Source organism: Hetaerina americana, unplaced genomic scaffold (genome assembly GCF_022747635.1).
Source record: "Hetaerina americana unplaced genomic scaffold, ioHetAmer1.1.p SCAF_38, whole genome shotgun sequence".
Lineage (NCBI taxonomy): Eukaryota > Metazoa > Arthropoda > Insecta > Odonata > Calopterygidae > Hetaerina > Hetaerina americana.
The window spans coordinates 1,856,550-1,881,484 of record NW_027286963.1 but is presented as its reverse complement, the minus strand read 5'-3'; the positions used below and the strand labels follow the sequence as shown (position 1 = coordinate 1,881,484).

The 24,935-nt window shown below is 37.2% G+C and overlaps 2 protein-coding genes across 2 annotated transcripts in view; both read left to right on the top strand.

Moving 5' to 3' along the window:
• The window catches only part of Ing3 (Inhibitor of growth family, member 3), a 40,354-nt gene extending 37,204 nt beyond the window's left edge, over positions 1 to 3,150 (top strand). The window contains exon 10 of the mRNA XM_071589477.1: positions 1,803 to 3,150. Coding sequence (XP_071445578.1) covers positions 1,803 to 1,916 — 114 coding nt within the window. The 3' untranslated portion in view covers positions 1,917 to 3,150. The remainder of the gene's footprint in view (positions 1 to 1,802) is intronic.
• An 8,521-nt stretch (positions 3,151 to 11,671) lies between these two features.
• Positions 11,672 to 23,558, top strand: LOC139691551 (transmembrane protein 272-like). Its single transcript, XM_071589424.1, has 6 exons — positions 11,672 to 11,716; positions 11,959 to 12,130; positions 12,207 to 12,317; positions 12,426 to 12,548; positions 16,821 to 16,961; positions 23,137 to 23,558. Exons 1-6 carry the CDS (start codon positions 11,672 to 11,674, stop codon positions 23,319 to 23,321), a joined length of 777 nt encoding a protein of 258 aa, XP_071445525.1. The 3' UTR covers positions 23,322 to 23,558.
• Positions 23,559 to 24,935: the final 1,377 nt, after the last annotated feature.

Genomic DNA, 24,935 nt, shown 5'->3' with positions numbered 1-24,935 from the left:
CGGAGGTGATTTTAAAATCATTTGTTTCGATGAATTGAAAGTGAATTGTTATTGAGCAGAGGTAATCTGCAATAAGGAAGGCTTATGCATTATGCTCAGGTTTTCCTCACTTTAAAAGTATATCTATGATATCTTAAACATATAACAAATTCATGGTCATATTTGTCAATATCAAAATTGCATAATATTAATTGATTGATTATAGAAGTGGAGCAATTTAAATTAAGATGGATAAATTAAAAAAATATGCCTTAATCGTGTAGTATTGGTGCTCTTTCCTCAGTCTTTTTATTATGTTAATTACTATATGACATGTTTTCAATCAGTTTTTATCAGCGGTGCATAATTATTTAGTCTGTGTGTGTGTAACTGTTACCTCACATTAGGAAGGTCATTTAGTTTTTTAAGTCAATAAGTATTATGGTTAAGAACATCTAACATGGAATGGTTACATACATGACCTTAGTCATGCTTAATAAAATATATGTGGAATAGCTATGAATTTCTTTTTTGATAACATCTAACATGTTACCTAGTTGCTTTAATAGTTTTGTGAAACTACTCTGGCACATGGCTACATACTGCTAGCATGTTTTTTCATTGTATGAGAGTATTAGAGAGGTGTCAATTATGACAAGAGATAGATCTTTATTTTATGTATCAAAATATTTGCTGGTAACCACAGTTACGTTAGCCTGGAACATTAACCCTTGAAGTCTGTATTATGAGGGTAAAAAAGAAACTTACCCTTCCAAAATAAAGGTTTAATACTTCACACGACCATGGTTTTGATGCTGCAAATTATCATCACCTGATATTGATAAGCAGCATCGAAACCATGGTTTTGAAATACTAAATCTTTATTGTGGAAGTGTAAAGTTTCTTTTTTACCCTCATAATGAAACAATTCCACTGAGCTAAACCTTAAACTGTTATTAATTAAAAATAGCAATTTTCCACAAAAATAAAGTTTAATGTGACCGGTTTTCATGTTACTACATCATCATCAGGTGACAGTTAAACCTCATAGTCCAGTATATATAATGATTAAAGGCAAGTAAGGGGAGGGTGAAGGAAAAGAGGGGAAGAGGGGGGAAGGTGGAAGGCAGCATGGGTGACTATGTAAGTGAGGGGGGGGGGGGGGGGTAGAACCTCAAAACTATACAGTGATCCCAATCTTTACCCTTTAACTCAGTGCTTCTTTATGTATTGATACCTTGCTCCCAGACCACGACCATGGGGTAAAACCCCTGATCATGGCGCCCTACCGTGGGACACCCTCAACGAGACACCCCCCTCCATTCGGCCACGACGCGCTCTCCGGACTCCTAGGGTCTTTGCACCTTGTCTTCCCCAACCCTTTCCCCCCCTCCCCACTCACGTAGTAACCCATGCTGCCTTCCACCTTCCCCCCCTCTTCCCCTCCACCCTCCCCTTACTTGCCTTAAACCATTTATATATACTGGACTCTCAAGGTTTAACTGTCACCTGATGATGATGTAGTAACATTGAAACCGGTCACATTAAACTTTATTTTTGTGGAAAATTGCTATTTTTAATTAATCATGACATTCCACCATGTCACGTCTGAAATGTCTCTTTTTATTCTGAAACTGTTATGTTTACTTGAAGTCTGGTTAAAGATATTTTTATTTATACCATAATAAATAAGCCTTTTTTTTCATAGCTGTGGTAATGAACCCGTTGCAATTAAAATTAAATTTGTAGTTGCATTTATAGAGCACGCTTTTACTTTGGTTGTTGTACTAATGTAGTTATTTTTTTTGTTATAAATTTTACAGTGCCCACTGGAGTGGTTCCATTACCCGTGCGTCGGAATAACGTCGTCTCCTAAAGGGAAGTGGTACTGTCCGCAGTGCACATCATCTATGAAGAGACGCGGGTCACGGAAATGATTAACCATCTTTGGATCTGAATGTCTATTTGTATTAAGGAACCTACGATAAAAAAAAAAAGATTTATAGCATTTCTGAATGTGAATTAAACATTAGTGCATTCCTTGCATAATTCAACATTCAGTTCACAGAGTCGGGAGTGGTCAGTTAGGTTAGGGAAGGCTTGTCCCGTTCATTTTCAAACTCTGCGAGAGTATTTGGGGAGCTCTCTGTCTCCCCTCTCGAACAAACGAATGGAGAGTGAATATTTTCATTCGCTTTAGCAATACACACGAGTGTGGGCCATATGCACTCATCGTACGAGCCTGCTTGATTTGGTCTGACGAGAATCGAAATGGCCCACAAGAACAAGCATTTCATCTTCTCACTGCATCGAGAGGCTATTTTCTTTCATTTTCAACTGTTCAGTCGGATTGAATTCACACAATCATGATGAACGTACTTGTTTCAAATGCCGTACATTTTTTCAGTACCTGTTGCCCTGTTGTTTTGTTGATTGAAAGGGATGAATACTATATAATCTTTGTGTGCTCCAAAATATAATGATCACTCTTTTGGAAGTGGACCGCTGCCTCACAAGTTGGTTTGTCAGGTTTTTTCCTTATCTTTATAAGTGTTTTGACCTTTATTAAGTTTTTTTTTAACCTCCACGAGTTTAATTTATCCTTATTTAAGGCTATGAAGCTTCTAATTACCTAATATGTTTATAATGGAGAGCAAAAATGTAGTCATTACATCTGTGACTCTAGTTGCTTAACCAAAAAAAAATCGTGAAAACGATATTATAGATCCTCCTATGGTTGTCTAGTCCATCTTTTTTGATGGTACGGTTTGTGTATTCTGGTTATATTGCTTGTTCCATTTCAAATGAAGTGAAGGTTTATGGTGATAACTTGCGTGTAGTGTTTTCTTGTAACTGTAGGTTACGACCAGTGTGGCTGGTGTTGTGCTTGAAAAATCAATATTTTATCATGATGAGTTGGGTGGCCGATATTTCCGTAAAATGTTCTGCCCCAATAAAATTTGGTAATGGTGTGAAATTCTGTTTGAATGAAATTCACAATATTGGAATAATGAGGCCTGAAGCCTCATTATTGGATGATAAAAAGAGGATGGTATCCATTGAAAGAGAGGGGGGTACCAAGCTTAAGGAATGTATAAATTAAAATGCAACGAAATTTGATTCAAAATTTCAAGTCAAAAATAAAAGCTACTGCAAACATTTGTGATTATTTTCATTAATAAATTTTTACTTCCGAAATGTTGATGTAACAAGAAAAGAGCATCATATAGTGGAAAATCCCAGCAATGGCCACCTTGTTAGATTGAAGAATCAACCCGTCATAGTGAGGAGGACTGGTAATCATGGATAATGTGGGCTAGTACAGTATTTTCCAATCGATAATGTGCGCATTATCTGTACAAAAATTTTCAGATAGTTGAAAAAATGACGATGTGCGTTATGTGATGAAAATTGAAAAAATCCAAACATCAACGTATTTTTTACATGCACACATCAGATATAGATATATTTTTACACACACTTTATATAATTTTTATGCACACACAAAAAAAAATATATATATATATATATAACGAGATTGTACGGAAAACTCACACGAGCGGCACCATAGAACACAAATAGAATAGCAACATTTAAAAGGACACACGGTAAATTGTTCGAGCTTTCAGCCCTCTCAGATGCCTTCTTCAAGAGAGACTGAAAATATGCTGTTGCTTTGGAGAGGGGAAAGAGGTATGGGCGGGGAGGGGAGGTGTGGAGGGAAATTAAATATGGCGGTTAAGGGTGGGAATTTTGAAAGAACGGAAAGCTAGTATGCAGGCGAATTCACGAGTTCTCACCTCTATATTGGTGGCTGAAGCAGGTAGGAATTCTAGGATTGAGAGCAAAACACTGGTCGAATGAAAGGCTGTGGGTATTGGCGTGTGAAGGGATAGGAAGAGAAGAGAGTGAGGCAGAATTACAGGAGTACCGGTGATTATTCATTCGGATGGATAAGGGGGTAATGCATTCGCCTATGTAAAAGGAAGTGCAATGTTTGCATGACAAAAGATAAATAATGTTTTTTGAGAGGCAATCAGCGAGGTGAGGGGGCAATGAGGGGATGTAGGGAGAGGGGAGTAGGCATAATAAGAGGACAGGTTTTACATCAGGGGCGGTTGCAAGTTGGGGAAATATTAGGAAATTTGTCACGGGGGGCGCCAAAGGGTTGGTGGATCTCAGAAGGTTTTTGAGATTATACATATATATATATATATGTGGGTAGAACATTGGACTGCTGACTGGAGGGTCCCGGGTTCGATTCCCGGGCGAGGCACTCTGGGCACCTGCAGCTCCATCCAAGCTTAAAGTGATTTTTCGGGTACCAGGTCTTCCTGGGAATCCATAACCGGCACAGGGAAAGGAACTGGCCCCCCTACCCTGATGTGTGAATTTTCACATGCCGTATAGGGCTTAGTACTGGGTGATCTCTACCATCACCTACTAAACCAACCTTCGGGTTGATTACTGTGTGAATGGTGAATATATATGTATAAATACAGATGCGTGGCCTCTATACACATTCAAGATAACTATGGAGCCCTGGGCGTCTGGTATCTATACAAATTCATGATAACTAAGAAGTTCTGGGTGCACATTATCTTTGGAAAAATATGATAGTTAAACACCTTGTAACCTATGAATAGATTTGTTTTGAAACAAATACGTGTATGGAAACGATAAATACATATTGGTTCCAAATTCCATGATAGCTTTTGCACCATTTTAGGTATTTCATTTTGCCAAGTTTATTTTAATTTTCTTCAGCAAATGTTTTGGCGGTGCTTGTGTCCTTGTAATTCTTTGCAGAAGTTTCGAATATGCACATTATGCACTTTGAATGTATTTTTGTACGAGTAACTACTTTTTCCATCGTCAAATAGTCCACTCTCCAACTCGTATCTGTAGTTAGTTTTGGATTTAAAGCTAAGAATTCATTGATACCACATAATGCCAAACCTATTAACCTGATTTGTTATGTGAAGTATTAGGTGTTTATGAGGGTAATCCCTAAAATAAGGTCTACAATTTTTTTTTTAGAAATAGAAAAAGTTATGTTCCAATAATTAATACATCAATTTAAAGCTTGAACATTCTTCTATTTTTTTAACATAAAAACAATTTTGGTCGATGGATTTTTGTAGGTGGTGAGACAGGATTCGTATGCCTTTGTCATATGAACTCACCACCATGTTATTCAGGAAGTGTTGGACATCGAACTTCCACACCTTGTCATAAGGTGTGCTTGTCAAATTCTCATTTTATATACTTCCCCATCAAACTGTCAATCTCCTGTTACAACAGTTGGAATGGTACATCACCTAACCCCCGACCAGTCCAGACTTGGCACTCTGTGACTACTACTTGTAGGCACAGAAGTTGAATGACATTTTGCCAAAAGTGCTGAAGAAGTCCTATGCTTCCTCAATGACATGACAGCAAATAAATTGCACTATCCCAAAGATATGAAGTATAAGTTTAGGAAATAAAATTTATTATAGATCAAAGTACGAATCACTGAAATACTTCAAAATAGCACCCTTGCATATCAACACATGGGATGCCAGTTGCGGTACGTTTTCTGGAAGCCACTGACTGTAACCTCATTCAGTAATTAATCACGGTTTTCCTTGATGTTGTCCAGCATCCCAAAATGGTTGCCTTTCAAACTCCTTTTTATTCTTAAGGACAAAAAGAAGTCCAGCAGTGTACACATCTGTATTAGGGCACCTGGAGCAGAATTGCCACCTTGTGCTTGGCTGAGTACTGGGTTTTGAAGAATGGGGTGTGGGACTGTTGTCATGGTACAGCCTCCAATTGACAAAAATCTCCTTGATGCATTTCACTCTTTTCTGCAGCCTTTCAAGGGCTTACATGTAAAAGTTACTTTTCCATTTATGTTCCATGAGGCACAAACTCTTTGTGATAATGCCTTTTGGGTCAAAAAAAGATGAGCATAGCGATACTTACTTTTGGGACAGACACTGTATGACATGGGCATAGAAAAACTTCCCCAGTACCTACAGAAATACAACGACTGAAATGGCAAATGTTTATGAAAGTAGAGGGACATGATGACTTTAAAATGATGTATCAATTATTGAAAATACACGTTTCTTTGTATTTAAATAAAAAATGGAGCCATTGCTTTAGGCATTACCCTCATATGAATGTGAAAAAACCGACTGGTCTTTAACATGATTGACCATTGGTCAGAGGCATATACATTGATATCTGTATTGGCCAAGATTCAGGGAAAGTATTTCTTGCCCTTGATGCATGCGAGTCCAAAATGCATATCATAGGATATTAATTCCCCGATTTCAGTCCATTTCAACGTCCTGCCTAACCTCTTAACGTCTCCTCCTCCCACTTTTTCTGCGTCTTTTAGATTTACCCCAGTGTTTTCTGTTTCTTTTCCCACACACTATTTAAAATTTAATCATTTGGTATCCTTTATATCCAACTAATTTCCTCGATTATTCACCTCGCCGATCTCACAATATTCTAATCAATGCTCATTCTCTCTCATAGACGACATACATGCAGTGCTACATTTCATTATTAACCTTTTCTTTACATCTTTACTTAGCATACTTGTCATATCAAAAACTATATTTGCTCTGCCTAAGTAGAGTGATTAATTAAGTGCGAAGAGACCTTTTTCGATTTGTGTCTAACCGACTGCCCTTTATTATTCATCATTTCCTTGTCCCTTCGCCCTGTACACTTACCATTACAGCTTGACACTCAAAAATGAAGTGGTGCTGTTGTACTACATGGATATTTGTGTAGACATTGATGCAACGAAATTTGTCCATGGAACTACGTTTATGGCATGTGTTAAATGGGCTAAACTTACCTTGTCTACATATTTTTATATTGAAGGCCTCTACTGCGTAACTCGAATCTTCAGTTTCAATTCCAATCATTTGCAATTTTAATTAAATTAACCATATCTATACTTGGGTTTAGATCTCCATTTAGTCACAATAAATTCTATGGCCGCTGTTTTTGAGACCTTTAATGTTGTTTACGTTTGTATGATAACTTCGAAAGAGTTCCAACATAAACATTATTTGAAGGACTTTTATCTTATCATCCGCAAAATGTAAAACCTTTCGGTAAATCAGAAACATCCTTGTTAGTAGTTTCACTTAACTATAGCTAAACGAGAAATATAGTTGTTTTTCGTTTCGGAGAGAAACATTTATACTTAATGATTAGTTAAAACATTCACCATTAAAATGTAAGCCCGATCCAAAGCGGCCATATATCCTCCAAGACTATGATGCTAGCTTATTAAGTGGTAGCACGAAAACTCAGAATTCGTTGAAAATTATTAGGAAATGGATTTTGAAAAGGTTCTCCATGCACATGGAAAGAGTTACGAGAGAAAAAGGTATTATATTGACAAAATTTACCCAATCTAATATTTCCATAATTTAAAACACAAACTGACATACGAATTCATGCCGACAACATTCCAACATTTAAGTATCCGACATAATAAATGGATGCCAGAACAATAAAATAATGCTTTAGTAAATGTAAGTTCCACTTTATTCCACTGCTTAATACTGCAAAGGTTTATGAAAAACTACCAACACAATTCACACGGATAATGTTTTCATTCTGCACTCGTCACAGGCACACTGTCTCCTCTGCCAACTTTTCCGCGTATGGGAAAACGTTTCACTGTCATACACAGTAAACATGTTATAACCACACGTTTGCGTCCTTTCTTTCGCCGTATGCGAACCCTTGAACTGACCCCAGGAATTAGAATGTTACCGCATCCCTTACAAATACGTCTTTTCAGATCTTTATCAATTCGCAGTACATTTTTCTTTCCAATTTTAACCATACATCGTCCCAAATTTGAAACTAAGTTTTCACCATTTGGGATTGTAGCCATGATAGTGTGAGCAGCTTGGTACAGGAAATTCATTCTCATAAATGCCTCCTTTCCCTGAAGCGGTTTGTTTTTACCCATTTCAAGTCAGAGAGCACAATTTTCAAGGACCAACTCATGCAGCCGCAAGAGGATGTGCGGTGTTAGGTGACCTTAGGTTAGAGATCGATCTTCAAATCACTCTCAATCCAACTTCGTATCCCTTAATATCAGAAATGTAATCCTGCTAATTTTTTCAATTCAAGAATTGCCATAGTATTGCCATTCAAATTAACACCGCCTGAAAAAACACAAGACTACCTGTAGCAGCCGCTTCATCATCGATCCCAACCTTTCGATATGAGAATCGTCGATCGTTTATCTCGATCTATTGCATCGAGAGATTCGTGCAATAAATATTTCTCTTTGAAGTTGACACAGTGACATAAAAATTACTTCCAATATTTATTTGTACATGGAAACCCTATCATCATGACGTAATAAAGGATCCACCGATCGTGTCTACGACTCTTTAGTGAGCCCACGACGGGAGTCGCCTTTCTTATCGGAAATTCCAAGTGATTCACAAAATCTCCCAAATTAGCTCATTTTTCTCTTTGAAATAGGAGTAATACAATAAATGGTACTCTCTCTATTTGTCGGTATATGGAAACCCTATGCGCATAGCATATTATGGGGTCCAGGACCCTCTGTTCTTGATGAGATTAGACTTTTCAATCGGCTTCCCCTAAGTATTGGACTTAAATCTCCTTAACTAACCCACTTGTCTTCTAGAAATTACCCCAGTATATCCATTAATAATCCCGGTACTGGTAACTCTAAACTGAATGCCGAATCCCATACACATAGTTAGCTTTATTTGGTCACTATGTTGTTTTTTCGGAAAATTCGTTGAAAGAATATTGGAAATAGAGTACGTACCTTAAAACCATTTAAGGTAATTGGTAACTTTTCAGGTATAATTCCGTTTAATTATGGCGGATCAACAAAAGGAATCTTTAATTTTTCAAACGATTTTGTTTACATAGTACCCTGCAAGTCACCGCTAGGATTGTTGAACTCGAAGCAGCATACCTGAATCCATCACGAAAAAAATACGTACAACATCACCAACAGCAATTCACTTGGAAAATCGTGTACAGTACCTTACGATTACCCAAGGAACAGAACGAAGACATAAGGAACTCAGGCTAGAACCAAGTTACATAAATGAAAAATTAAATTGGGAAGTTTCCTCAAAGAAAAAAGACTGCATTTTCACTGATAAAGTGACATTTTTCGAGGCAGTTTCTCGATACAATCAGTAATCTCTCGTCAACCGCATACACTTACTACCTCAGCAGTTTAACAAGTAAACCATGGATTGCATGATTGGATTAGAAAGATAGACGAGAGAAAGAAATGGGAGAATGTAAACACAGAATAGAATGTAGTAGTATGAAAAGGTAATTTATACATGGAGACGAGCAACTAATAGGACGAAAGAAGCGTGGTGAAAGACGCAGTGCGAGGATATGGAATGTTTACAGAGGAGGGAGAAATTCGTACGAAATACAGGAAGGTCAAAAATCCTCTCAGGAAGCAAGAAGGTAAAATCGTTCAAACAATCAAAGATAAGTCAGGAAAATTATTTATTGAACCAGGACAGGTTCAAGAGAAGGGATATGTAGAGGAGCTGAATGGTAAAGACCATAGGCCAGCAAGCTTGGATATGGAAAGAGAATATGCATATTTAATGGCGAGACAAAAAGGACGTTAATGGAATCGTAATCAAATAAGGCCGTGGGAGTAGATAGCATTCCTTCGGAACTACTTAAAGGTTTAGGAAATTGTGGGAGGGAAAGTTTTTATGGCCTAATTAATAGCATTTATGAGGGAGGACTTTGGCCGGAAGATTTGTTCAGATCAATGTTGGTTTCCTCAAAAATAAGGGAGAGGTGGCCGTGCAGGTATGTGAGGAACAAAAAACGATATATTTGATTCCGTCTGCAGCTAAAGTAGTACTCCAGATCATCAATAAGAGGATCGAGAGGAGGGCAATGTTATCTTTCGCAAGTTAGGTCTCATTTAGAATTTGCTGCTAGTATATGGGATCCACATGATGATGGATAAATTGCGAATTTAACCACGGGCAGCGTAGAGGAGCTAGATTTGTAAAACGTTGTTATGGTAATATTAGTAGCATATCCAAAATATCCATGCATATTAAGGAAATTTACGTTTACGTATTAAACTATATTTAAACCCCTAGTGTTGGGTTGCAGGGTACCATGTAGAAAGCGGATAGGAATCGGATGAGAATAAATGGAATCAAAACAAAGATAATGCGATTTTCGAGAAAGAGAAAAGCTAAGTAGGGTGTGAAAATAGGATTTCATTAACTAGACCAGATGTAACAGTTAGCCTGGTCAAAGTAGTAGGAACATAAGCAGAAGTATTGCATTGGGCAAAGAGGTTTTCACAAAAAGGATAGGAGTGATGGCAGGGACGTTGATTAAGGATTTTAGGGAAGACTCAATAAATGCTTAATATGGAGCGTGGAGTTTTACGGCGCAGTAAATGGTCGCTGAAGCAAGAGCATAAGTATAGATTGTGGAGGCTCTAGAGATAATGTGGGTAAGGAGAAGGGTAGGAAAATAATTGTAGAGGGACTTAATGTACAGTATTGGAGTCAGGTTTTTTTTTGGTTTGGAGAGGCAAAATAATGAATCGTTGTTTTGTAGTTTGTTTCCACCCAAATCCCACGGAAACGGTAGAATACCCATCATTATAATTTTATGAATGTGTGTGTGCTTTTATATATACATAAATAAATAAATATATAAACCATTAGCAAACTAATCAACCCGAAGGTCGGTTTGGTAGGTGATGGTAGAGATCACCCAGTACTAAGCCCTATACGGCGTGCGAAATTCGCATAACAGGGTAGGTGGGCCCGTTCCTTTCCCTGTGCCGGTTATGGTTTCCCAGGAAGATCTGGTACCCGAAAAATCATACGTATATAAACACGTAAAAGTACACTCACAGTTAAGAAAATTTAAGCTTTCGGCCTTCTTTAGGAAAGATGCTTAGGTCTTACCTGAAGAAGACCCAAGAAAAGGCTGACAGCTTAAACTTTCTTAAATATAAGTGTCCTTTTACGTATTTTCTATTTTCTTTTTGTGTTCTATTGTGCCGCCCAAGTGTTATATTGTTCTCGTGAATGCTTCAACATCATATACACACATATATATGCATATATATATATATATATATATATATATATATATATATATATATATATATATATATATATATATATATATATATATATATATACACATATAGTTACGAAAAATGTTCACAATAGTGAATATAAGGTCAATCGCAAGCGTGGCGATGATGTATAAAGCATGTAAACACAAAATAAAGATAATTTTGGTTTTTTAATATTTCGGTGGCCCGACCACCTTTCAGAACTGTAGGAGGAAAAAGTTTCCCTTTGCTGTCGCAGTCACTCTCCTATAATGTTCTTAATTTCTTCTATTTTCCTGAAGACGAAGCGCTTATTCGAAAAGATGATTAATTGAACTGTTTGGCTTTGATGTTGGGTAGGGAAAGAAAGAAATCCAGTGAAACACGTAATTTTACCGACTTTGAGGACTTAGGCTGGTCTTTAATACCTTAGCACGGTGAACTGTAAATATAAATTACCGCCACATTTAGTGGAACTCTCTTTTGTTCTCCAGTCGCGGTGATGCTGCGATCTAACGTGGATTGTGGTAATTATGAGGAACAATGGCCGCCACCAATTCTCCGTATGTAACTCTTTACCACCAACAGGTGTGTTTTCGTTTTCATGCACTTTCACTTAATTCTTTAATTGATTACTTATGATTTAAAGTCTGGTTTAGTTAATTTTGTAAGGTTATGCTTCGTTCAAGATGTCATGGTGACAGTATTCAAACAAGATCAGTTACCTCCTTATTGAGTATTTTTTCAAATTGTTGTGTACATGTGTTCTGCGTGACATTGGGGACTACCAGTAATTTTTTCTAGTGTTTCTTTGCGTTTTAAATATGCAGGATTATGAAGAACCTGAAGTCAGTTCCCCAGTGCCTTTTCCCCCGACGGAAGAATTGTCAGAACCCCACATACCACCCCCGTCTTACCGTGATATACCAGGGACCGTTCCTGTGCATGGAATTAATGATCGAGGACCTCCGCCAACGTACGAAGAAGTGATTGATCCGAATGGTGGGTGTGCCTTTTTGGTGGTATCGGTTAGTTTCTTCCTTTGCACGGCTTGTTGATTTACTTGTTTACATTTCAGCGCCTCCGCCCTCATATGACTCCCTCTTCGGTCGTGTTCGAGAGGCTCATAAATCTTCCAAAGGAATTTTTGACTTCCTGAAAAACCTTTTTATATTATTACTGGGGACAAGTAAGTTGTCATAAAAGCTTGTGTTTCAATCTGTTCATTGTGAAATATGAGACAGTGACCCTCCTCGTAATTCTTACAAATTTAAGGTTTGCCATTGTTTTGTTTCAGTTGGGTGCTCTATAATCTTGGGTGTTACTATAGTGATTCCTGTTTGTATGATAGTTATTGGCGCCATGTACTTCAACGACTGTCCTCAAGGAGAATATATACCAGTGTACCTAGTCGTTGGAGGTTGGTAATTATTTGTTATCTTCTGTGCTTGCCTTTGTTTACCAAGTGACTTGATATGATAAGGAAAGATTTGCCCAACGTGTATATTAAGGAAATTTACGTGTACGTATTAAACTGCATTTAATCACTTTACTCTTGACTAGAATTTTGACATCGATTATTGTTGTGTATCACAGTCACGAGAAAACTGAATTAATCAAACTGATCTAGATAATTAAACGTCAAATAAGTATGGTTCTTTGAATTAACGATTTCAATGATGAGCATTACGGCCTAAGATGACATATTAGGGCGTTGTAGCTTCTCCAATGGTTCAAATTATGAAGTTTTTAGTCGTATTATGGAAGTGCGTTCCTCATAACTAAATCGTCCAAATATATGAAAGGTTTCTATGCCCACGAGTTATCTTTAATGCTAATGATTATGTACACGTGTTGTTTGAGAATGTGACCGTTTATTTCCTGTCCCTTACCCTGTGCATCAATGACTTTTTTAATTTTAAAATACTTCTCACATGAAGTCATGCCCTGCGTGAGACAGTAGTGCCAATTCTGCCGACATTCTTAAAATTTATTTTTCTGAAAATCATCTGAATTTTGTTTTTGTAAGAATTCTGGTATTTCACCTAATTGTCATGATTTAAGGGATATTTTTTTTAAGATTGGTCAAAGGTAAAAATCCCTAAACCTCAAACCTCAGGGGAATAATACAATTTTTGTAATGAATTTCTCTGTCACGAACAACATTGTGAAGCTTAATATGTGTAAGCATTGCCTCGGTTGGGGAATACTCTAATTTTTTCCTCCTAGCGAATTCCCTTAATCACATCAACACATCCAATAATTTTACTTGTTGTGATGGATGACAATTCATTTATTGCTCCCCTTTTAATCAAATAAACGTAAGTATGACAAGCATGACAATGAGTAACGCTGGGAAGAAAAGATTAGCAAAGACTTTTATATAGAGAGTAATGCTTTATGGGTGAGAGACTTAGTCTATGAGGCAGTAATTGAAATAACGGGGATTGGATGAATTCGAAATGTGATTTTGGCAGAGGAGAAAGGAGGAAATAAGTTGGAAGGAGAGAGGAAGGCAACTATTGTGGTTTTGAATATACAGGTTGGATAAAGAGAGGAAATCCGGAGAAGTCAAAGAAAGTGGATGGAGGAGGAAATACTGCCAGGTTTAATGGTATGTTGGTTTGGCAGTAATATAGAAGTGGGAATGTTTGATGCCAGTAGGGAAGTGTAGAGAGAAAGAGAGTGGTCTTTATATACATATCGGGGACTGTCCAAAACATACCATTGAAATAGGTAGAAACCCTGAAAGATGATGAAAAAGTTTACTCCTGTTTCGATTGTCCCACAAATTCAAAGGAGAAGCTTTCATGGTGGGAATTAACCCAATGCTAGTTGGAATCCATTTTAAGTGAGCTTCTATGGCCACACAGATTTATTCTTCTAAAAGGTAATTTACCAGTTAAGTTAAGGTTTTGGATAGCCACTACTACTGAATAATAATCTTGTCTTTCCTAGCAAAATCTAATCTAATCTAAAATCTTTCCTTATCTACAACAAGCTCCACTTCATCTCCGTGTACTTCCTTCCTCCCTTCATTCCATCCAACATCCTTATCATATTCTTGCCCCACCTTCTCCCTTCTATCAACATCTCATTGTCAATCTATATGCTTTGCATCCATTTTTTTCTTGTCTCCACGCCCGCATTTCAAAGACCTCAAATCTATGCCTGTCATCCATCCGGCTTCAATGACTTATGTTTTCCCACTGTACGTAACTTCGCTCCATATCGAAGTTTTCATGAGCTTTTTATTAACATCTCTACTCAAATGTCCCTGTCATCAGTTCTCTCCTCCTCGCCTTGTAAGCTTCTTTGCCTAATGCAATTCTTCTCCTTATTTCCTGACTACTTTGACCATTTTGGTCCGAAACACTTCAGAGATACGCAAACTGTTCCACCTGCTCTAGTTTTTTGCCTTCCTATTTTAATGTTTTCCTATTTTGTTCATATAAACTGTATAAAAGAGCACATATTTTAATCAGTTCTATAACATGTTTTAAAAAATTTCTCTCCTGGCATTTTCTCTGTATTCATTGTGCTCCACACAGCTGAATTGACTTCTCTTTCAATGTCAGCAATTGAAATAGGGCAGGTAATGCAGGTCCCATCTTATTCGTATTTTTATATGCTTCAAAATAAAATAGAGAGATCTGTTATGCATGTGATTTGCACTGCCATAACTGTTGCTTTTCAGCATGGCTCAAATCAAATGTTCAATGCTTTCAGCTCCGACTTCATATCATGTCCCCATCAACAAAGTAGTAATCACCATTGTGTGGAATATTATTCAGTTGAAATATGTAATTCAATGGATTTTCTCTTCTGAGAGGATTGGTTTTTCAGTTCTTTAAACATCGTGTAATATCTGTTTAATATTCTCCGAAATATCCATCATACATAATCCATTAGGAAAGTAATGCACATGATTTTATTGTGCCTCGGCTATCCATGGCAGCGCATTAAAACTGGTTGGGAAATGTGGTGGAGGGTCTGCCCTTCCAATGCAGCCAATTGCCAGTTTGCTCCGAGCTGTTGGAGTTGGAAAGATGTGCCTCCGCGTGAAGTGTGTTTTTTAACTTTGTTGAGTGATGGAGTGTTCGCTTGAACTGTGATATACACCATCAAGTTTTGTGTGCAGCTTGGTAAGAATGCAACCAAAACATTCTGGATGCTCCAAGAGGCTCTCAAGGATGACTGCATTTCAAGGTTACAGTCCCGGAGGGAGTAGAAGGTATTCAAGAAGGGTCAGGAGGAGGTCGCTGACAAACCTCATTCAGGACCCCCAAAAACGGCCAGAATCGATGAAAATGTGAATCGTGTGCACCAAGTTTGAGCATCCAGCAAATTGCTGACACCCTGCACATGTCCAAATTCGCGGTACGTGGAATAGTTACAGAGGATCCGTGAGGGCTGACATGAAAGACATGGTCAAGCTCCATCATGACAATGTCTCAGCCACATGTCCTTCATCGTTACCAATTTCCTGGCCCAGAGCACCATGCTAGTGGTTTCCCAGCCGCCTTACAGTCCTGGCTTGGCTCCGTGTGACTTTTTTTTGTTTCCTTGACTGAAGAGAGAGAGCTGAAAGAAAAGCATTGGGAGACTGTAGAAAACATCCAAAAGCTTTTTAAAATGTTCCTGAGAGAGACATTCCCATCGAGGAGTTTCAGGGTGTTGCTTTCAAAGCGTGGCATACACGTCTCCGCTAGTGTATTGATGCAAGGGGGAGAGTATTTTGAAGAATTTTAAGCATTTGTACAAGCATTATCAATAAACCTATTTTTCCGAGAAAAATAAATAAAACCAAGCACATTACTTTCATAATGGACCATGTATATTGTCCGACCAATGTGTACCTTAAATGGTAGAATTCTGATAATAATATCCACTATGTGCATACTGCTGCTGTCTTAGTTTCAATTAAAAATTAAATCACTTTTCATTCAACATTTATTGACATGTCATCACATCACATTCACTTTCATGTCAGATATGAACTGTGAAGTTTATATGTTTGACCTGAAATATTCAGAGATATTAAGCAGGTGCTTTAATCCAGACAAGCACCACGTTTCCTCGAATGAGATTTCATCGCCGGGTTGGCGAAACCTTCCTCAGACTTCTCCGCAGTATCATTATACTTAGCCACAATATCATAAACAGTTGATCTGGGGTACAACACGAAGAATCGAATTATTTCGATAAAATATAACACCCAGCACGAACTTTTTCGAGAATAGTGGCTCTTCGATTGTACCATACACTTGTACATAACATCTCGGCCATTTTGACGTGGTTATGACTGTTTACTAGATGCCTATAGCTTTCAATAACGCCACTCGCGACCTCAAGTGGAACTACAATATGGCGGGAAATTCAAATTTAAATTTGGCCAGATATAAGCATAGCACCCTGTATATTTGAAACTGATTACTCAATTAGTTAAATTATTTATTTAATTTTACAGGATCCCATTTGAATAATGTTTTGTATGTCTTGCATTAAATTAAAATTATTTATTGCTTCATTTTGCGTAGCTTACAAATTATTTTCCTGAAGCAAATCAGTTCATAAATCAATATGATTAATATAATTGTAAAATAATTCACTGAAGCGTGTTGATGTGGAAACTTTTGGTTTTCTTTCCAATCGAAGGGCATTGATTTGGTGTTTTTGTTTTTTGCAACAGGTGGCTTCGGTGTGTTTAAGCAGCTCCTTCACATCTCGTCCAAAGTGAGGCAAAGAGAAGAGGAGCCCCCTGAGGAAAGGATGAGGCAATCGAACATGCAGACGCTAATTAATTGTTTCATGCTGGGCTGGTTTATTATAGGTGAGCTTATCCGACGATTTTTTTTGTGTGTGTGATTGATTAGCATTGTTTCCAATTAACTTTAGTGATGCCAATCATTATTTCGAATAATTTAGAATTGGATCAATAGATTCTGGTTCAATGCTTGAGGACCTTGTTAAATTATATCCAAATGTGAAGATTTTTTATTTTACTTTAAAACATTATTCACATACGCCAGTACCGCCATTTTACAGTGAAAAATATAACAAAAACATGAAATAGGACAAAAGACGATAACAGCATAACAGTAAACAACGAGAACTGAATATGGACCGGGGGAAAATTTTAATTTGTTGTGTGAGGGAGTGAATTTAGAAGGGAGGAGAGGCGAAATAACAGTGAGCGCTTGGTGAGGGATATTCTAGGAATAGGCAGATGGAGTAGGGAGTGGGTGCGGGTGGTTATAGAGTTGGTATCCTGAAGTTGAAGAAAGATAGCAGTTCAGGGCAATCAATAGCCAAGTTTAGGGTGTTGTAGAGGAGTTTTAAATCAGCTTTAAGTCTGTGGCTTTGGGGACTAGAAATGGATAGGGAGGAGAGAACAGCATATGAGGACATATTGCGGAAATGTGGGACTCGGTGTTTGACTATTCTGGCAAAGAAGTGAGAGATGCAATCGAGGGATTTAAGGTTAGTTGGAGTTGAGCTGGACCAAATGGGGGTGCAATGTGATACTATGGGGAGGACAATTTTTGAGAAGTACAACTGGAGTGCCATTGGATCTTTAATTTCTGTGAAGTGGTATGAAAGGCCTAATAGGGACATTGCTTTATTTTTTACAGTCTCTATGTGGTCAGAGTAATTTAGTTTAAGGTCAGTTAAATCGCCAAGGTCTTTCATGGTTGTTACTCTATTTAAGAGAGTTGAGTTAATTGAGTAGTTGAACATCAGGGGTTTTTTCTTTTGCATTCAATCATTGCTCTTTGCAAAATTGGCCTCTTTATTAGATTATTTCCCTTTGCACCTCTTATAAATTATTTCGAAAAACATTGTTGATAGTAATAATAACATTTATTGGTCCCAGGATTTTATAAAGTAAAATATAGGACGAGTCAAAGAACAAACAATCTGCTGTTTCAGTGTTCCGAAGACTCCTGAAACCCTTCCACACTATAGTAGCATTTATCTATCAGAAAATGCTTGAGATATATCTTAAATGTACCCCTAGATGGAGCAGATTTTATGTGTAGGGGTAGATAATTGTAAATTTTGATGGCCACATGGAAGGGACTTCTACGTATTATGCATAGCAGAAGTGTGGCAGAATAAATGTGTATATGTATGCACTCGGTCGAGTATTATGCCCATGTACTTTAGCTTTGGTGATTTGTTGTTTTATATTATCCTTAAATACAGTAATAAATATACAAAGTAAAGTTAGAATTTCCAATTGTTTAAATAAGGTTTGCAAGTTTTCCATGGTGGTATTTTTGCTATATACCTAATGAATGGGGATCGGAATGGTGCAGTGGCTAATGTACTGGCATCCCACCCAAAGGGCCCGGGTTCAAATCCCAGTGGTGTTGAATATTTTTCAGAGGTTTCTCGATCCCTATTTGAGTTGCTTTGTGGAGGGCACTTTGAGAGTGAGTACGCCGTCCATAGGATGGGACGTTAGGCTGTGGACCCCTTGGTGCCTTTCGTAAAGAGTAGGCTAATGCCGACGCCGGGTTTCTCTCCACCCTTCATCCTTTCCTGTCCATCCCCTAATGGCGCAAATGACCTCAGCTGTCGGTTGCCTCCCATAAATACTGCTGCTACTACTACCTAATGCATTTTTTTTGCATTATGCAAACTCTACAGAAGGTAGGTGATGTTCCCCAGAAAATCATGTCATAGTAGTTGTTTGTATTAGTGTTCGTGGCTAAGCATTAATGCATTTTCATGCTGTTTGTCTCATTCTGGTGAAATATGATTTTAAAATGATGATTTTCCATAGTTTGTGGGACTAATTAAGTTTCTTCTGTTTTGTAATATTTTACGGTTCTGGGATATGAAGGAGGGAAATAGTTAGTAGGTTGGAAAAATATTAATTTGGTTATCAACAAGATGGAGATGAAAATAAGCTGGAATGAGATATAAAGATAAATAATATTAGGGATTCTTTTGTCATATGGTGAGAATCTCAGTTCAATGAGTCATATCCAAGGTGCACTTTTATTTTTATTTAATTTATGATAAATAGATAGATAGATGTCTTTATTTGGGCGAAATTGAGACCTAGTGGTCCCTTCTTCCAGTTATTTGTAACATTTGGCCTAATGTGTAAAGTGGAAAATTTCGTCCACCTCAGCCTACATATTTGTAACATTTGGGCTTGAAGTAAACTCTTGATTATTTGTGATATTATGATGATGTACGTAAAACTGAAATAGGTGGAAGAGATAGCCGTGATTTAAATGGATATCTACGAAAACCTTTCTTTTTCATTCTGTTTGATTAATTAAGAGTACCTTATCCATGGAATGTATGTTTTCTCCATAAATCAGCCATTTTACAAGGGTAGAATAATACTTGAACACAGAACTATTATGAAGTGAATATTATTTTATTATTTATGAAGTAATCTACCGGTTAAGGTAGGTTTTTCGATGGACACAACTACCAAACAAATATTTTGTGACTACTAACAAAACACAACCCTAAATTCTACTCTACACCAGGTCCCTCTTCATCTCTGAGTACTTTCTTCCGCCCTTCATCCCGTCCAACATCCCTATCCTGTTCCTTCCCTTTCCTCTTTTGCCCAACATTCTACCCTCTATCACAGTCTTCAACATCCCACTGCCGGTCAACACCCCCTTCATCCACTTTTCCTGCCTCCATAGGATTGCTCCCAACAAACCCCTCTCTTCGCCCACCATACCAAGTACTTCCTCATTTGTTTTCTTCTCGGTCCATTTCACCTTCTCCATTCTTCTCCACACCCACATTTCAAAAGCCTCCAGTCTACGTCTATCCTCCTGCTTCAATGACCACGTTTCCGCGCCTTACATAGCTACGCTCCATGTCAATGTTTTTATGAGTCTTTTCTTAACATCCTTACTCAACGTCCCCGTCATCAACTCCCTCCTCCTTGTGAAAGCCTCTTTGCCTAGCGCAATTCTTCTCCTTACGTCCCTACTACTTTGACCGTGTTGGTCCAAAACACTACCGAGATACGTAAACTGTTCTACCTGCTCTAGTTTTTGCCCTCCAATTTTAATGTGAAGCTTAGCCTTTTTCTTTCTAGAAAATCGCATAACTTTTGATAAAGTGAATAGCAGAACACATTTTCTTCAGGAAACTAAACAAAGCACGTAGCCAGGAAAAAAACAAAGGATGAATGATAAAAAAAGGATCTCTGATATGGTTTCATATTTGTCAAATGATACCAATTAAAATAATGCAGTGTGTATAGTTAATGACTTATTTGTTGCCTAGTAAAACTATGTATTCGCTAGCGTTAATGGAGAATATTGATTTCTAAGGGTTAATGAATTCAAAGGAAACAATAATGGGAACGTGGGGATAGTACCAAAGATTCAATTTAAAAATGAAATGCTATTGACAACTTTTAATTTTGTGTAATTAAAAACTTTTAAGATTGTAGTGGAGGTAATATTTTTTACAAAATTATATCGATTATTCGAATCTTGGTCGTAGTAATTTCAATAAAATTTCGAGGTGATTGCCCATCATTACTTCATTGAAACCTTTAAAAATTGCTGGTTTAAAGTTCTAAATGACAGGAAATCTTATCCTTTTCAATTGATTTTTGTCAGCAGAATGTCTCACAGTGAAGTTTGATGAATAGTTGAATGAGGTGGTAAATAACAGCTGGATCAGTAGTAGTGGTGGGTTTTGTCATTGAAATCCATCAATACCTTTATAAAAACTATATCGTTTGTCACTCTCTCTGTCCAACATAATTTTCTCCATTCTCCTCCACCACATGCCCACGTCTCAAAGAGTTTCCAACCTATGCTTGTCCTTTGTTACATCTCAAAGATGAGATCTCACATCCATATAAGGACTAATCTCCATGTTTGAAGTCTTTATTAATCTTTTCTTTACATCATAACTTAAGTTCGCGCAGTGTATTAAGTGTACTCATTATTGTACAGCATTTCTTCTCCTAATGTATCCATTACAATCCCCATTTTTTCACTGAAAAGAAACTGTCTAGATACAGGGGGCCAGTTCCTTTCCCTGTGCCGGTTATGGTTTCCCAGGAAGATCTGGTACCAGAAAAAGCACATAGCTTGTGTGGAGCTGCAGGTGCCCAGAGTGCCTTGCCCGGGAATCGAACCCAGGACCCTCCGGTCAGCAGTCCAACACTCTACCACTGGACTACTTATGTTCATTAAAAATATTTTATTCAAGATATTGTCCCAAAAGTTTTAAAATTCTTCAAAGTAGTCCCCTTTGTCATCTACGCATTTTTACCAGTGGCTCTACATCACACTGTATGCATCCTTGAGGGCTTAGAACGAAACCTTGTGTTGAGTCTTTGTGTCCCAGTGATCCTTTTTCATTATCTTTGTGTATCACATCCGCTTGGTAGACAGCATTGGCTGTCTAGTCTTGGTGTAGAAATTCTTTGTTGAAACCCACACCTGGCGTGGCTCACCGAAACAAATAATTACATTACTTAACCTACAAATGTTATGCACGAATGACAACCACTTCCAACTCTTTTTAATGTTTCGTTGAATCCAATGGTTAGTCAATGTGAATGTTAACTTAACTTGGAGATTACCAACAAATCCAATTTTATAAACAAATATGTTTGCCTATTGGCGAGTGTGAACTTTGTAACTGTGGTAACATCGTCTGACAGTTATTTTGCTTTATTTAATGGTCGGTTTTGAACTCTGTACGAGGGGTCTTAAAACTAAAGTTTTGGCCTTAACCAGAGGTCATAGTTAAGTTACCTTCAGTAGAACAAAACGCTAAAAAGTCAGACCTAAAAATTATGCTAATCCACAAATGAGTTTACATACTTAATCAATTTTATGCTTTTCATCCTGTCCCCATTTAAGCAACAATATTCCTCTTTAAGATACTCCCAAAAATACTTGAACTGCTCTATCTGCTTTTTAGTTTATTCCTTCCTTAGGTGTTTATTTCTGCTTACCTGATTCTCAAGAATTTCATTTCCTACCCTTTTAGTTAAATCTTCATCCCAGCCTCTCTCATATTACTCCTGTAAAGCCTTCAACTATGAACACAAATGCGAGGGTAGTCCCAGAAGTATCCAACCCAACCAAGAAAACAGCAAAAATTTTGGAAAAAAATGCATTTATTTTTCGACATAATCTCCTTTCAGCTCTTTACACTTTTCCCAGCAATGTTCAATACGTTAGATACCCTTTTTTTATAATAAGAACTGTCTTACTCCTTAAAATAGCCATTAACTGCCAACATCACCTCTTCACGGTTGGAAAATCTTTGACCACCAGGCCATTCTTTCATGTTTGCGAACAGAAAACAATCACAGGGGGCTAAATCTGGCAAATAGGGTTCATAAGGTAGCAATTCAAGCTTTGTTGTCTTGCAAACAGCATTCTCAGGTCCAAGTTTTCAGTTAATATGAGATGTACCACACTTTTTGTAATGCCTACTATGTCTGCTAGCTGGTGCACTTTCAGTCGATGGTCACCCAGTATAACTTTGTGGATTTTCTTCACCGTTTCTGGAGTCGTCACCTCATTTGGTCGACCAATGCGATGTTCGTCTTGACAGCATCGTATGACCTCATTTAAACTCTGCTACCCAATATTTTACTGTTTTAAACAAAGGAGCAGACTCACATGGAGTAGAATCCAGTTCAGCTTTTATATTGGTTTGGCTGAGGCGTTTAAAATAAAAGTATTGTATCACATAATGATGACCAATTTTCTCAATTTTCACAAATTCACCAAAAACGTTCACTATTGATGGCTGCCAAACAAATACTAAACAACGTGGCATCTTCAAACTTGAAACTTATACTTAATAGATTGTGTACTTTCTTATACAGTGATATTTTTCAAACAAATGCCGCCATCTCTAGGTCAGGCGAGGTACTTATGGGACCACCCTCGTATTCATTTGTCTGTCCGACTAATTTCTTACTGGAGGAATTTATTCTAAGCATTTAAAAAAGTACACACTCTTATTTTCATTTCCAGGTTCGGTGTGGGTCTTCAAAGAATACCAGCCAAGTTACGATCCATCCCGGGAAAATTACTGCAATCGCACACTTTATCTTTTCGCTTTCTGGCTCATCACGTCCGTGTACATTGTGCTGGGAATAATTACTGTGTGTCTATGCAGCGTTAGTGTTGCTACAATTGCCTTTCAAAGGGAAGTATAACGTACTGGCTACGTATTGTTACCCGTATTTATTTGAAAATGCATCATGAGCGAGTGTTGAGATGAATGTTGTATACTTTTATAAAATTTTTTACAAAGTGTTGCCGCTGTTCAGTGTGATGGCTACGAAAATTATTTTTTTTCTCTCTCTCTGATTATTTTCATCTGTTCTTGGAGTTCCTGAATCTCTATAACCATAAGCATGTAACGACTTTGTATAATTTTTTAAGTTGATGTTGAAGCGCGAAGAGAATTTTAATTTCATTGTACAATTTATTCATGAATATAATGTGGAGTTTCACATTTTTAAGAAGATCATTTGGTTTTTTGAAATGTATGTCATAGCATAGCGGACGAGGTTTCATTTCTTTAAGTTTTGGACATTCTTTATGCAGTCTCGAGACTTAATTCTTTATAATTAAGCAGGTATGAAATTCAGGATTGATTTAGTATAGTTGTGAAAAAGGGGACCATTTTTTTTTCTTTTTATTTTGAGTGAAATATTGTCCAAATTGACTCTTTTTTTACGTCACACCTCTATTGAGAACTTGTATTCCTTGGATATTTTTGTCAAAAAAAAAAATCAGGGAACGATGACCTCAAAAAGAATATTCTCTGTACCTTTAAAAATTTTTATTAAGGTGGTTTATTCATCAAGATATCAGACTTTCTGTTTGTTGTAAACCTGTCAGAATGCCTTCAGGAATGTTAGGGGGAAAAAAAAAGATTGCAACATTGTTCCAGGTTGTCTTGTGTTGAATATGACAACTGCCCTTTTTTTTTTGAATAGCCATTGGTGACCTTTCTTGAAATATCAATAGTTTTTTAGCAATTAAATATTGTTGTCAGAACATGCTGTTTATGGAAACAAGGTGTACATATATGATCAGCCTCTGTTGTAATCATTTGTATCATGTTCAGTATGTTTACCAGTTGTTCCAAACATAGTCCACCTTCACTTTCAAGTCCGGACATCGAAAAAAAATTTTTTTTTTAATTTTTATTTTTTTTATAAAATGTCAGACTTCTTCTTCGCTGTCAACCAAAAACACTTTCTGTGTCATTATTAAAAAAATCAGAGTCATCTCCCTTGTAGACCTGATGTGCTTTGAGGATTTTTAATCGATAGATGGAAGTACTTTTGCTATCGTGTTTATACACATACCTAGATGAAGTAGTTTGGTACCTTGAAATGTTTCCAAGTCATTCTATTTGTCTATGATGCAAAAACATGTCATCTTATACTCTTTTTTTTCTTACTAGTCAAAACTCTCACTAACAGGTCTGGGTTGAATTTCATCAGCACATTCAATTTTTTTATAAGAAGGGACTAGATTTCATTTTTCTAATCCTAAATTCAACCATATTCTCTCACCAGGACTGTTTATACTTTCCCGTTTGGGCAGTCAATGAACATTTTGGATGCGTAGTTGTGGCAAGAATCTCATAAATATTTAAATATTCTATCCAAGTGATGGTATGAAATCAGAATATGGCCATGTCATCTTTGATCGTCATATTTATATTGAGGATTTACCTTTGGAGGAGGTTAAAATGAACTGAATAAAGTTCAATTTTTTTCAAAAATTATTTTTTCGAAAGCTAACTTTTGGTA

Bases quoted from the DNA above. Each gene is read 5' to 3' on its own strand.
- LOC139691551 (XM_071589424.1), top strand. From the start codon at position 11,672: ATGGCCGCCACCAATTCTCCGTATGTAACTCTTTACCACCAACAG. The intron at 12,549-16,820 runs GTTGGTAATTAT...TTTTTGCAACAG, and splicing joins AGTGTACCTAGTCGTTGGAG to GTGGCTTCGGTGTGTTTAAG. The intron at 16,962-23,136 runs GTGAGCTTATCC...TTTCATTTCCAG, and splicing joins GCTGGGCTGGTTTATTATAG to GTTCGGTGTGGGTCTTCAAA.